The sequence below is a fragment of the Dromiciops gliroides genome, chromosome 3 (genome assembly GCF_019393635.1).
Source record: "Dromiciops gliroides isolate mDroGli1 chromosome 3, mDroGli1.pri, whole genome shotgun sequence".
In the NCBI taxonomy this organism is placed as follows: Eukaryota; Metazoa; Chordata; class Mammalia; order Microbiotheria; family Microbiotheriidae; genus Dromiciops; species Dromiciops gliroides.
In genome coordinates, this window is record NC_057863.1 from 367,305,836 (window position 1) to 367,318,917 (window position 13,082).

Genomic DNA, 13,082 nt, shown 5'->3' on the forward strand with positions numbered 1-13,082 from the left:
GCCTTGGGAGTGCAAAGAGACTCCTTCCTAGCTATACTATGTGACCAAACCCTATGTGCTTTCTTCTTTAGCTTATATGTAATGGGTATGATCAAAAGGGACTGGGGTTTGATAACTCTACTGTTTAATATTGGTAAAACTGTGTAGGGCACCAATTCCTTTTCTCTTCTAGTATAAAACAGTGTTCAGGACAAGACGGTCTTCTATCCTGGAAGATCTGCCCTGCTAGGTCTTCTTGGACCTTATTGTGCTGTGACATGTCATGAATACTAGTACAAAATATAATTAATGGAAAAGCCTAAATCATGTCCTTATTGTTTTGGATGTTTTTTAGGCAGTAAAATGACCTAGTGGATAGAGTGCGGGACTTAGAATCAGGAAAAATTGAGTCTGAATACTGCCTGAGACACTTAGTAGCTGTGTAAGTGTGACCTAGGAAAGTCTATTAAGTCGGGGCCTCAGTTTCCTCATCTGTAAAATGATGATAATAACAGCACCTACCCTTGGAGTTCTTATGAGGATCAAATGAGTTAAACTTGTTAAGTGCTGGGCAAACCTTAAAGTGATCAAAAATGCTGTTATTATTTATTACCAGATAGCTATTATTTTAAATTTAATAAATTATAACTAAGAAAAATCTGAGTATGAATTATGTAATACATCTTTAAATCTAAATGGGCCATCATTACATGACATGCTGAGCCTTTTTTGAATTTCATTCAAGGGAACATAATTACTCTAAGGAGTTCACAGGAAGGTACTTTCACACCATGGACTGGCACCCATCACTGTTTCTGAAAGTCATAGAACCTGGGTTCAAATCTTTCCTCTGACATTTGCTACCTGTATGGCCTTGGGCAAGTGACTTAATATCTCTAGGACTTAGTATTCTCATCTTTAAAATGACAGAGTTCAAATAGTAAGTCCTCTGAAGTACCTCTCATTTCTAGATCTCTAAAGCATTATTATTCAGTTGCTCCATTGTATTTGCTTCTGTTGTGTGAACAACTCTCCTTTCCACAGCAAACACTTTTGCCCAGCATTCCCAACATCATGAAATTAGACAAATTTCTGATCATTATTAATAACATTTTTAGTAAGATTCCTTTCTTTTTCTAAGTTGCTTAAGGAGAGTTTGCACGATTTGAAAGTTCTTGCAATTTTGAGAAATACTACCAGTGGTTTTGCTCTTGTTACTAACCTGACTCCAAATCTAATTTGGAAGCTGTGTGCAGATTTTTTTTTTAGTATTGCCCTTAGCCAAGAGGCAGAGTTAGTGCCAGCTTGGGAACTTTGTCATAGGCAGAAGAATAACTTGTATTCAGTCAAGTTGGTACTCCTTTCTTAGTTTAACAACTAGATCTATTATTACAATCTTCTGATTAGTTAACTTATATTCCTTTGCTACTTAATTTCTTCCCTTGTTTTTTATTTTTAACTTGTGATGTTACATGCAGGATAGAGAAGAAATTAATGCAAGGCAGGAGAATTAAAATCCTTAAAGAAAAAATGTCATTATGTCAAATAGAAATCAGTTTCCTGAACTCAAGAAACATCATAGGTTTTGTACATATCAAATGCATTATGGTGATTTTCAATTCTTGGAGAGAACTCACTTTTCCTTAAGACCATATTAAAAACTCAAAAATACTCTCTTTTGCAATTGGGTAATCTGCACATTCCCATCAGCTTCTTGGTGGAAATTTAAAGTCTCTCTCTAGGGAGTGCCAAGGTAATTCCCTAACATAAGGTCAATATCTTTACCAGCTGCACAAACACCAGGTATTCTGGAAAGGGGGATTATGGTCATTCTGGAGGCCAAAAAGAGAGGGGGAAAAAGTTCATTTAGCTCATTTAGTAAAATGTGCTAGTAATTGCTGTTTCAGGGGTACAGAAAAAAAAGAAGTAAAATGAGGGTCAGTTTGTCATGAATTCCATAACCAGTTAAAGCTAGGAAGGGCTATGGACACTGTTCAGTAATACCGCAGTTTTCACTTTGGTTCTTCAAATTTTGGGGAATCCCATGTTATTTGCATTAATTTTTAAAAGCAAAGTGACAGATGAAATAGGCTAAAAGATAGAGAACTCTTCAACCTATCTTACCACTCCTTGATATTACTTGCTGCTTCACCATTCAGTTCATGCCCTCTTTGTGTATTTCTCCAGGTCCTCTTCTTCAACTATGATTTCTATGTATGTGATACACAGATGTATACATGTAGCTCCAATGTCACACATTACTGGCTCAGTCCCACATTACTGGCTGCCTGTTGTTGTCTGTCCTTAGTTCTCGAAGAGGACTATGACATCAGGAGGTGATGTCATGACCTGTAGTGAATTGGATTTAAGTGAGGGCTGTACAAAGTCACCAGCCTCACTCTCTCCTCCAGAGCCATCTGGGTCCAGTGGCAAGATATATACATCAGGATGACTGGAGATGGTCCTGGATCTTCTGAGACAATTTCGGTTAAGTGACTTGCTCAGGGTCACACAGCTAGTAAGTGTCAAGTGGATGAGGTCAGATTTGAACTCATATTCTGACTCCAGGGCAATTGTTCTACCTATTGGACATCTAGATAGCCTGGAGATGTCTCAAACTCAAAATGATCCAAAATATCTTATTATCTTTACTTCCAAACCAACCCATCCCTTTTCCAAATTTCTTTATTTCTGTCAAAGGCATCTCACCATTTTTCCGGTCTCCTAGGTTTATTACCTTGGCATCATCTTCATCCTGTCACTCTCACTTACCCCACTGTCCAATCAGTTGTCAAATCTTGCTATTGCCAAAACGTTACTTGAATCTAACCCCTTCTTTATACTTACATAGCAATAATCCCTTTTCAGGCTCTCTTCATCTCTTGCCTATACTATTGCAATGGCCTCCCAATTGGTCTTTCTACCTCCAATATCTCCCCATTTCAATCTATTTGCCACAGAGATGCAGAAGTGATTTTCCTTAATCTCTGTTCTGGCCATCTTCCTACCCTATTTCATAAACTCTGGTGGCTCCTAACTGCCTCTGGGTAAAATATGAACTCCTTTGTTTGCATTTTAAAGCCCTTCGCAACTTAATTACAATCTATTTTTCTGGCCTGACTGTACATTACTTTCCCTCCCACACTTTACAATCGAGCCAAACTGACCTTCTCTGTGCTCCTCAAACCTAGCATAGAGGGCTATTTCCCTTAACTCCATATACTGGCTATTTCTTGATCATAACTTCAACCTTGTAGTCTGTCTTTTCCTTCAAGATATAGCTCAATTATCACCTTCATGAAGCCTCCTTTCTTCATCTCCTCAACTGCTACTACCCTCTCATTCTAATTACCTTATATTTAATTTCCTTATATTAACTTTGTATCTTCTGTATAAAAGTTTTGCATAAATCTATGTATGTATATATACATGTCATCTCCATGATAGAATGTAACCCCCCCAAAAGTGGAGATAATTTCATTTTTTAATACTTATAGTGTTAAGTGGAATGTCTGTCATAAAATAGGAAATTAATAAATGTTAGCTAACTAATCAATGCAATCTGTTTTTTGGTTAAAATTTCCATAAGATCAGAAATGTATACTTTATGAATTGGCCATGAAATAGGAAATAATCATAGTAAACATTTATATAAATTGCACTTTAATGTTACTTCACAAACTACATCTCATTTGAGCCTCACAATGGTTACATGATGCAAGAACTAGTGGTATTACGACATTTTAAACAAGGAAATTAAAACTCAGAGGGTATTCATGATCACAGATGATAGGTAAGAACTGAACTCAGCTCTTCATTCAAAGCCTAGGGCTCTTTCTATGCTACATCCAGGCACTGTGACCTTTAGGGACTTAAGTGAGCCATACACAAGCTGTTACAATTCTAGGTCAAATCCTAAAACCTTCATGCAAAGGGCATAAGAGCTGTTATTGGTTTGTCCTCTGTCTACAGCATCTTTCAGTAGTCAGAAGGCATTCTCTTAAAGTGTTGAAAACAAAGTGAAATGTTGTCAGCAACAGGCCCTGGAACTCCTAGTTCACTGATGCAATGGAGCTGAAAAATGAGGGTTAAGAAAGTTTCCAAAGCCCTGAAAGATGTTATAGTCTGGCCCTTTTATGATTAAGTGATCTTTTCAGCCTTTAATGGGAAAAATATATCATTGTTAAAAGATAATCTTGTCATGAGGAAGTCAAAAAGGTGTAATATCAATGGTTCGCTTTACAAAAAATAAAAGAAAGAAAAAGAAAACCCACCACCACTAACAAACCACCCTGTGCAATAGGATAAAGCAAATAACATGGTTTGTTTTGTTGTTGCTGTTGGTGGCCAGAGTGAAGTCAGCTTAAGGAAATACCTTGCTTTAAAAAATAATAAGAGGGCAAAATAAATTCATTTAATATAAAAATGAATGAACTTCATACAGGGGTTGTTTTTATAAAAACAGGACTGTAGGTTTGAAAATCCCTTTCCAGATCTTTCCCTGCTTCATCCAATTGCTTATTTCATGATGAAACTGCCAATTGTTCACATCCTTTCTCAGTTTTCCCTTCTTTTATTCAATGTCTGATGCTTCAGATAATAAAAGCACAGAGACAGCTACTAAAGTTAATGCTTTGCTTTGCTCTAAGGTCCAATCTATAGAAATACAGTTTAGGTACAGTTGATAACACAGAATAGGGCCTCTGATAGTTGATTTGCACGGGTGAGTGCAAATTCTCAGTGTGATCAAAACAAGTGATACTATCTACTTAAGCCAATAGTCAATTTTTTACTTCTATTCCAATGGTATTTAGGTGAACAAAAATATATAAACTATGCAACAAAAATGGAAAGAATGACATTTTCCTCCTCTATTTAAACACACACACACACACACACACACACACACACAATCAATTCTTTCTCTGGGAACAGGGAGGCATATATTGTATTCCTCCTGGTGTTTGTTAATTGTATTGCTGTATTCCTTTATATTCTATGATTGCATGAAGAAAATTGCTCCAATAAGATCTATTCCTCACCTGTTATAGAGATATATAAATGGCAGAAGAATCTTTTAAAGTGTAACCCACTAAACATATTCTGAAAGGAGATGGCAGATTGGAAAGAATTCTGGCTTTGGAGTCAGATGTCTGGGGTTCAAATCCCAATTCCATCATTTTCAAGTTGTATGACCTTGAGCAAATTATTTAACTTTGTTTGGGTTGCAATTTCTTAGTCTATAAAATGAAGGATTTGAACTGGTTGGTTTCTGAGGCTACTTCTATTTCTAATTCTATAAGTCCCTGAAAGATCCCTAGTCACACCCCTTCGGGGCCTGTCCATTTATTTAGGACTTGACAGGAAGGATATGGATTAGTACCAGATTTGTGATTTCATCCTTATAGGGTGAGGCAACTCCCTCTATCAATCTTAGCACTTAAAAAATACATATATATCATCTATGTATATATCTAATCTCTCTCTATATATATTTCTATATCTCTGTGTGTATATGTGTGTGTGTGTGTGTGTGTGTGTGTGTTGTATTAGTTGCCTACTAGAGTAATATTTGATTTATATAGGTCACATAGTGTGTATGTGTCAGAGGTGGATCTTGAATACAGGGTCTTCCTGGCTTAGAGATTAGTTCAATTTCCACTATTCCAGGCTGCCACCTTTCTCTCTAGAAAGTCTACAAGTAATTTTGTTTTTTTTTTTTCCTTAAGAGTGGACAAAGATTGACTAAACAGTTTGCTGGCTAGTTGTTTACAACTCTTTGTGACCCCATTTGGAGTTTTCTTGGCAATGATACTGGAGTGGTTTGCCATTTCCTTTTCAGTTCATTTTACAGATGAAGAAACTGAGGTAAACATACTTTCCCAGGGTCATACAGCCAAAGAGTCCAAGGCCAAATTTGAACTCAGGAAGACGAATCTTCTTGATTCCAGTCCTAGCATTTTATCGCTGTCATGTCAAAGAGTACCTTGATAATAACATATTTTTGTGATACTCTCATGTTAACAGGGTGCTTTTCTGACATGAGCTAGCTGAGTTAGGGAGTCTAAGTCTTATTTGTCTCATTTTCCTGACATTAACTTGTGCAAAACTGGTAGATATTAGAATTGGGATTTCTTCCAAATGACCTGATTTCAAAATCAACCCCCTTTCCATTACACTGAACTGCTTCTAACCTTATGGTTATTTATCCTCTTTAGAACCTCAAACAGTCTGCCCTTTGCAAAAGGAAGGGGATTGTATGGGCTTTATCTGATTTTTCTTTTTAAGATTCTAAAGCCAGTAGCATATTACTTGTAGGAAATGTCCTGAAAAATAAGGGAGTAGAATAAGGAGGTGCATTGATACAAAAATATTAGGATCTTAAAAGTCCCATTATCAGAAGGTTTTCTTTTCTTTTCTTTTCTCTTTCTTTTTTTTCTTTTTTTGGTGGGGCAATGGGGGTTAAGTGATTTGCCCAGGGTCACACAGCCAGTAAAGTGTCAAGTGTCTGAGGCCAGTTTTGAACTCAGGTCCTCCTGAATCCAGGGCTGGAGCTTTATCCACTGTCTCACCTAGCTGCCCTCATCATAAGTATTAAAACATGATCCAGAACCTTATATGCTAAAGCCTAGACTTTGTAAGAATGTGTAAGGGAATGTGATGATGAGATCATACAACATTCTGAATTATTAATATGGTATCTCAGATCTATGATACTCTGACATCGAGGTTCATGCAACCCATTTCATTGGAGAAAATCAACAAAAAGATGGCAAAAATAGAATGAAACTAAGAACTCTCAGTTCAGGTAGAAGGTTCATGCTTTTTGATTGTTGCACCAAGAGATCAAGGAGTAAAACCACAAATTTAGAAAGCTGTTTCTCTAAGAATTCAATCTAATTCAATTCCCATTTATTAAGTGCTCATTATGAGCAAAGAACTTATGTTATTTGTTGGGGATACAAAAATATAAATAAAACAGTCCCTGCTTTCAAAGAGCATATATTCTATTGGGAATTTTAAAGATGTTTCTATGGTATCAATGTGGCATTAAGCTCTAGACAAAGGTAAAGGTTTCTGGCTAGGAGATAATGCTCAGGACAGTTTGAACCTAAAAGACATCTTAAGTGCCAAACAATTATGCTGTTTGCATACTACCAGGATGAAATTATTTAACATTACCAATAAGCAGAATTCAGTCAATCCACTAAGAAACAAAAGGGTAAATGGCATGTGTATGTTATATATTAAATGCAGATTTTTCTTATTTTGCAAGCACTCAATAAATATTTGTTGCAACTGGGGTGAATTTTTTTAAAAGTGTATTTAGCTTATATAATAAAAAAATCCAATTTGATTGAAATACAGATCTGGATACATTAATAAAAATATCCAATCCCCAATTTATATATGTATATATATATATTTGCTTTAGATAACAACGAAACAAGTTAAATGGGACCAATGGGTGTATTTAAAATTAGTGAGAGTTATGACAGTGAAGAAGATGAAAGAAAATTATGAGTCAAAAATAGAATGAATCTTATTCATTTCAACATATAGCCAAATCACAATTATCCCGGTTAATGGCTAGAGTGGAAAATAAGTTTTAATGTTAAAATGAGATATCATTATTCAAATTTCATTTGTGAACAATTATGATATTAATAATTAACACTATTAATTGCTGTAATATGTTATGCTTTTCAAAGTATTTTTACATGGTTTGTTATTTCATCTCCTTAGAACCCCCTCAGTCCCAGCACACCCACCCACACACCCATACATATATGCATGCACACACACACACACACACACACACACACACAGAACCATATGCTTAGACAATGCAACATTTTCTGTGCCCAGCCTTGACTGCCCTCCTGGTTTGGTTCTGCTGTCAGTAGAGACTAGGACCCAGATGGATACCATAAGGGAGGAGGTTATAGGTCTCCTGTAAGTGATTCATTAAAAAAGATAATCTGATCACTGATAATTGAGAATTGGCTGTGTACGCTCTCCTTTGACCACTGAATCCAAAGCCATTTTTTATAAAAACTTGGACATAGTTGAGAGTGTCAAAAGTCCTAATGTAGCGTTATTTGTATTCTGTGTGTTCTGTTCTGACAGTGCTATAAAGCAGATAGTTTACTGACAATTCTGTGCTACCAGATACCAACTAAGGCCTTCTGTCCAGCTTTACATTGTCAAATCTCATGAAAACATGAGGAATGACAAAGCCTCAGAGAATGGGGAAGTTTAGATTGCAAAAGACGAGATGGACAGATTTCATATTTTCATTGCAGATGATTTTTTTCCTTGCCTTTTCATACTGCTGAGCATATTTTTTAAGGCAGGAAATGCAACTAGTGTTTGTTTCTACTGCTGCTTCTGTTTTCAGATTTCTTTTCTGTAGGAAAAATGTGTTGCCCAGCTGTCTAGAATCCCAATCAGGATATACTTCCAGCACAAAATATATTGCAGGAATGATTTTAGCTAATTGAAAAGAGAACAAAACTGAAGCTGGGCCCAGTTCATGCTTTTTTTCCCCCCATCAGAGAATACTCTCACTCAAATTGAGCAAATATGAACAAAGTTGGTGAAGGTCTTAGAATTTAAACCTTTAGGAATCTTTAAAGTCAGTTAGATCAAAAGGTTAAATGACTTGTATAAATCTACTGATAGTAAGTGTCAGTACTAGGATTTGAAGCCAGTTTTTCCAAGACCCATCTCTTTCTATTAAACTACTTATAATTTCCCCTCACTAGGCTGCTTCTCCAGGTTGGAGAAAAACCTGTGAAAGACATAAGATATGAATGTAAAGGAACACTACTATGTTAGAAGAGATGATGAAAAGAGATGGTTTCAGAGAATTCCGGGAACATTTGAATGAACCAATGCAGAGTGAAGCAAACAGAATCAGGAGAACTATATATACAATAACAATATCGAAGAAGCAAACAACGCTGAAAGACTTAAGTACTATGATTAATGAATTGACCAACTCTGACTGCAGAAGGCTTCTTCTCACCTTCTGAAATAGAGCTGATAGCTTAGGGTGCAGAATTAAATGTGTATGTCCAATGTGGGAATTTCTTTTGCCAGATGATACATATTTATTGCAAGTGTCCCTTTCCCTTCCACTGACCATGAGGAAGGGAGGGAAAGAGAATATAGATTTTTGTTAACTGAAAAACTTTAATTTTTAAAAAAGACAAAGGCTCACAAAAGTTAATAGATACTCAGCGGTGACAAATTATATTGATATGAGAAATGATGGTGACTTTTAAAGGCTGCCAAATGTTAAGAAACACATTTAAAAAAAAAAAGAAACGCATTTTAAAGGGTAGAACTAAGAAAAGGAGATAGCATGGAGAAACTATAGAGTCAAGTTAAAGTCTACCAAACCTCAGCCTTTTCTCCCATTTGTCTCCATCCCTTCCATCTCCCCACCCCAAACACACACACACACACACACACACACACACACACACACACACACGACATATACTAAATAGATATTAATTGTTTCTGATTATTAGATTTAGACCAGTCATAGCCTTTGTCTGTCCCAAAGAAATGTCAGACAACACTGGCTACTCCTCCTAACACTAGGTTTAATAGAATACATCAAACAACTCTGATAAACTCCTTATCAGTAAATATATTCAGTGGCTAAGCAACTCCTTTTGGGAACAACACAAAAAGGTAAGCCAAGAGCAACAACAACAACAAATGCACAGCATGTTTAGAGGTGAAATAGCAGTTCCACCAGAATTGATTGCTTTATACTTTCTTTAAGACTCCACATGTCTCAACTCAAGAATAGATCTTATCCATTATGTGTCCAGTGATAATGACCTCTCATTTATATACCCTGCCTCTTTTTCTCTGTCCAGTATGACTTTCTATGATGTTTACAATGATTACCCAACTGGAATATTATCTTCTTCATTGATTCTCTTCCTCAAGAATTCTCATAATGAACAGAATCATTACCAAATATGACCAGTATCTAAAAGACCATTATTCTGCTTTGTTCCAGCAAGGTTTTGTTGTCTAGTCTGATGAACATCCTTGGGAGAGAGAGTGGGAAGAAAAAAATTGTTCTAGAATTTTTGACCCGTGTTTACTGTTAATTTCTAATAGATTTCTAGTTGGGATTTCTAGAATCTACATTCTAGATCTGAAAGCAATCTATTTGAGTGTTTTATGCTAAGGATAGTTTTAGGTGCACTTATGTTTTCTAATTATTGCCAGTAGATAATCACAGAGAAGTTATCAAGTCCTTTACATCTGATGGGCAGAACCATAGTTTAAAAAGTCAGAAATACAAAACATAGAGTCCCATAAGTTCGATGCAAATGAAAAGATATTTTAAAAGTTACTTCTAATTTCAAGGTGTTTAAGTCTCTTTGGTTTTCTATATATATTTCCAAGGTTTACAATTCTATTCCTCATCTTTCTGAATTCTTGCATACAATTCCAATGTATGTTTCCTTATTCTGTTTTAAAAATATGGTTCTTTTCTCTCTCCTTCATATTTCCCCTCCTCACAGTTTGTCTTACTCTGTTCATTATCTATGATTTTTTTGTTATCACCAATTGATCTGTACTCTTCTATCTACCTTCCAGTTTTATCCCTCTACTATCCCACCCCCACCCCTACCACTGACTGCCCATTATTCTTTCCTTCCCTGGCTAATTATTCTTTGTACTTCTTCAACTTTTCTCTTTCTTTCCCTTCAACTCGTCAACCTCTATCCACTGCCTATAGCAGAGTCTGAAATATAGTTAGTGATGGAAGAGCACTAAAAAAAATGACTGAGGGGAAGGAATCACTTACCTTGATTGACAATAAATCGTAGCTTCTGTATTGTTGCCAGATTGCCACTAACTCGATATATTCCATCAACATCCAGACCTGGAAACAGAGGTGCATATTTCATATGGGTTCATGTAAGCACTTGCTATAAGAAGTGAGTGACAGGAAAACAACAATGAAAATATATATCTTAATGAATGTAAGGAGGAATGGTGTAGTGAATCTCTATCAATTGTCTCCTCCCTTTCAGAAGAAAAATGAATTCTGACATGTTAGCTCTGAATACAATAGCAAAGTATAAATATATTTAGAATCTAAATAAACTAATCCTATTTTTTGTCATTTTATTCAGAGGTATGGAAGGCATTTCATCATTAATTGATATGAATGTTTAATAGATTCTTGAGATGGTAGTAGACAGTATGGAGTCCAGTGGGCATGCTAACCACAACTCTTCCCTGGAAGAAGCCTGAAATTCAGGCAGGCATTTACAATCAAAACAGGGCTGCCAGGCACATGCGTGTTACGCCCTCTTGTGGAAAGCCAAAATAACCCAAGGCTTTAGTTCTAATCAAAAGATAGCAAGAACAGATACTAGGTATTTGAAGATACGAATTGGAAATCCTGTTACAGATATTTTATTTGATGATCTAGAGTATTAAAAGCACTTAGTGCTCCTGTGTACAATGAGCACTTAAAAAAATATTCCCCCTTCCCCCCAAAAATGTCAAGAAGGTGGAGATTGGTTTTGGATGACTTGAGAGTTGATCCCTGCTACTTAAAAACCAGGTGAATTTCACAGGACAGTATAATTGATAAATCAGGCTTTATAGTATGTGTATATATATATATATATATATATATATATATATGTTTATATGTATGTGTGTGGGTGTCTACATAATACATACATGCATGCGTGCATGCATACATACTCACACACATACACACATAATCCCCACAGCATTAGGTCTATTACTAAGCAATCAAAGAGACTGAAGTGAAAGGAAGGAAAGCCATATTAAAACACTAATATTATCCCTTATATGTAACACAAATAATAGAGTTCAGATTTCATAGGAATAGTCTCTTAGTGGTGTCTGCTCTCCCAGCTACTAAGAATTCAGAATTCAGGCTTGACAAAGCCTTTCTTTGCCATAAAATATTATCCAATATGGCATAAATATCTCCATATTCCTACATGTTTATTATTTGGTACATTTTCTTGATTTATATATTAGTACTTGCAAACTGTTTTGTTATCAGGTTAAGGGAGGATATTTGGTCATATCATCACTGTTTCTTTGGCATAACTTAGCTAAAATATCTCATAGATTTTTTAAAGCATGGATTTGCACTTCTGGTTTATGCTGTCACTAAAGATCCACTTGGGGCAATGTAAGGAATAAATATTAGTGAAGTCAACTAGATGTCACATTGGATAGAACTCTGGGCCTGGAGTTAGGAAGGCCAGAGTTAAAATTTGGTCTCAAACACTTACTAGTTCTGTGACCCTGGACAAATTATGTAACCTTGTTTGCCTCAGTTTCCTTAGTTATAAAATGAGCTGGTGAAGGAAATGGCAAACCACACCAGTATTTTGCAAAGAAAACCTCAAAAGAGGTCATAAAAAGTTAGACATGACTGAGAAACAACTGAACAACAAATTAGTGAAGTCATATGGTAGAGTTTTTATGTAGTACTAGTATGTAGGCTCATATATTATTATAAGGAAGTCCCTGTATCTTCTTCACAATATTAACTCTGTGAAGATATTGACTGAGACTAGGTTCTTGCTAGGAAATTAAAGCAGTTTATAATTTACTCATACTTGGGAAACAAAAGTATAATTTTTGTTTCTAGTAATGACTAATATGCTAATTAATAGCAATTACTAATAGTAATAAGCAATACTAATCTACTAAGATGCTACCAATGTAATCAAACAGGTATTATGAGTTGCCTATAGAAATATGAATATGATTCTACTCAAGAATCTGCTAGTAATTATTTCAAATGAAAGTAGAAATTTGATCTTTTATTCATAATATCTGCTCCAAACCCTTGACTCATTAATTTATAGTGTGACTATAAAGGAATAAGATGAGAAAATGTTCTTGTGTGGTTCAAAAATTGGGTCAGTAAACAAAGGGGGTATAAAGAAGAGTTACATGTATATGTTAATATTGATCCCACTAATAGTCTACTTTTAATTTGAGTAAAAAAGTATTTATAAGGTCCTATATAAGGAACTGTATTAGGAGTTAGGGATTCAAAG

At 35.5% G+C, this 13,082-nt stretch overlaps 1 protein-coding gene across 1 annotated transcript in view; it reads right to left on the reverse strand.

Moving 5' to 3' along the window:
• The window catches only part of ARHGAP15 (Rho GTPase activating protein 15), an 880,171-nt gene that overhangs the window by 248,685 nt on the left and 618,404 nt on the right, over positions 1-13,082 (reverse strand). The window contains exon 11 of the mRNA XM_043990715.1: positions 10,826-10,903. Within this exon, the coding sequence (XP_043846650.1) occupies positions 10,826-10,903 (78 nt within the window). The remainder of the gene's footprint in view (positions 1-10,825; positions 10,904-13,082) is intronic.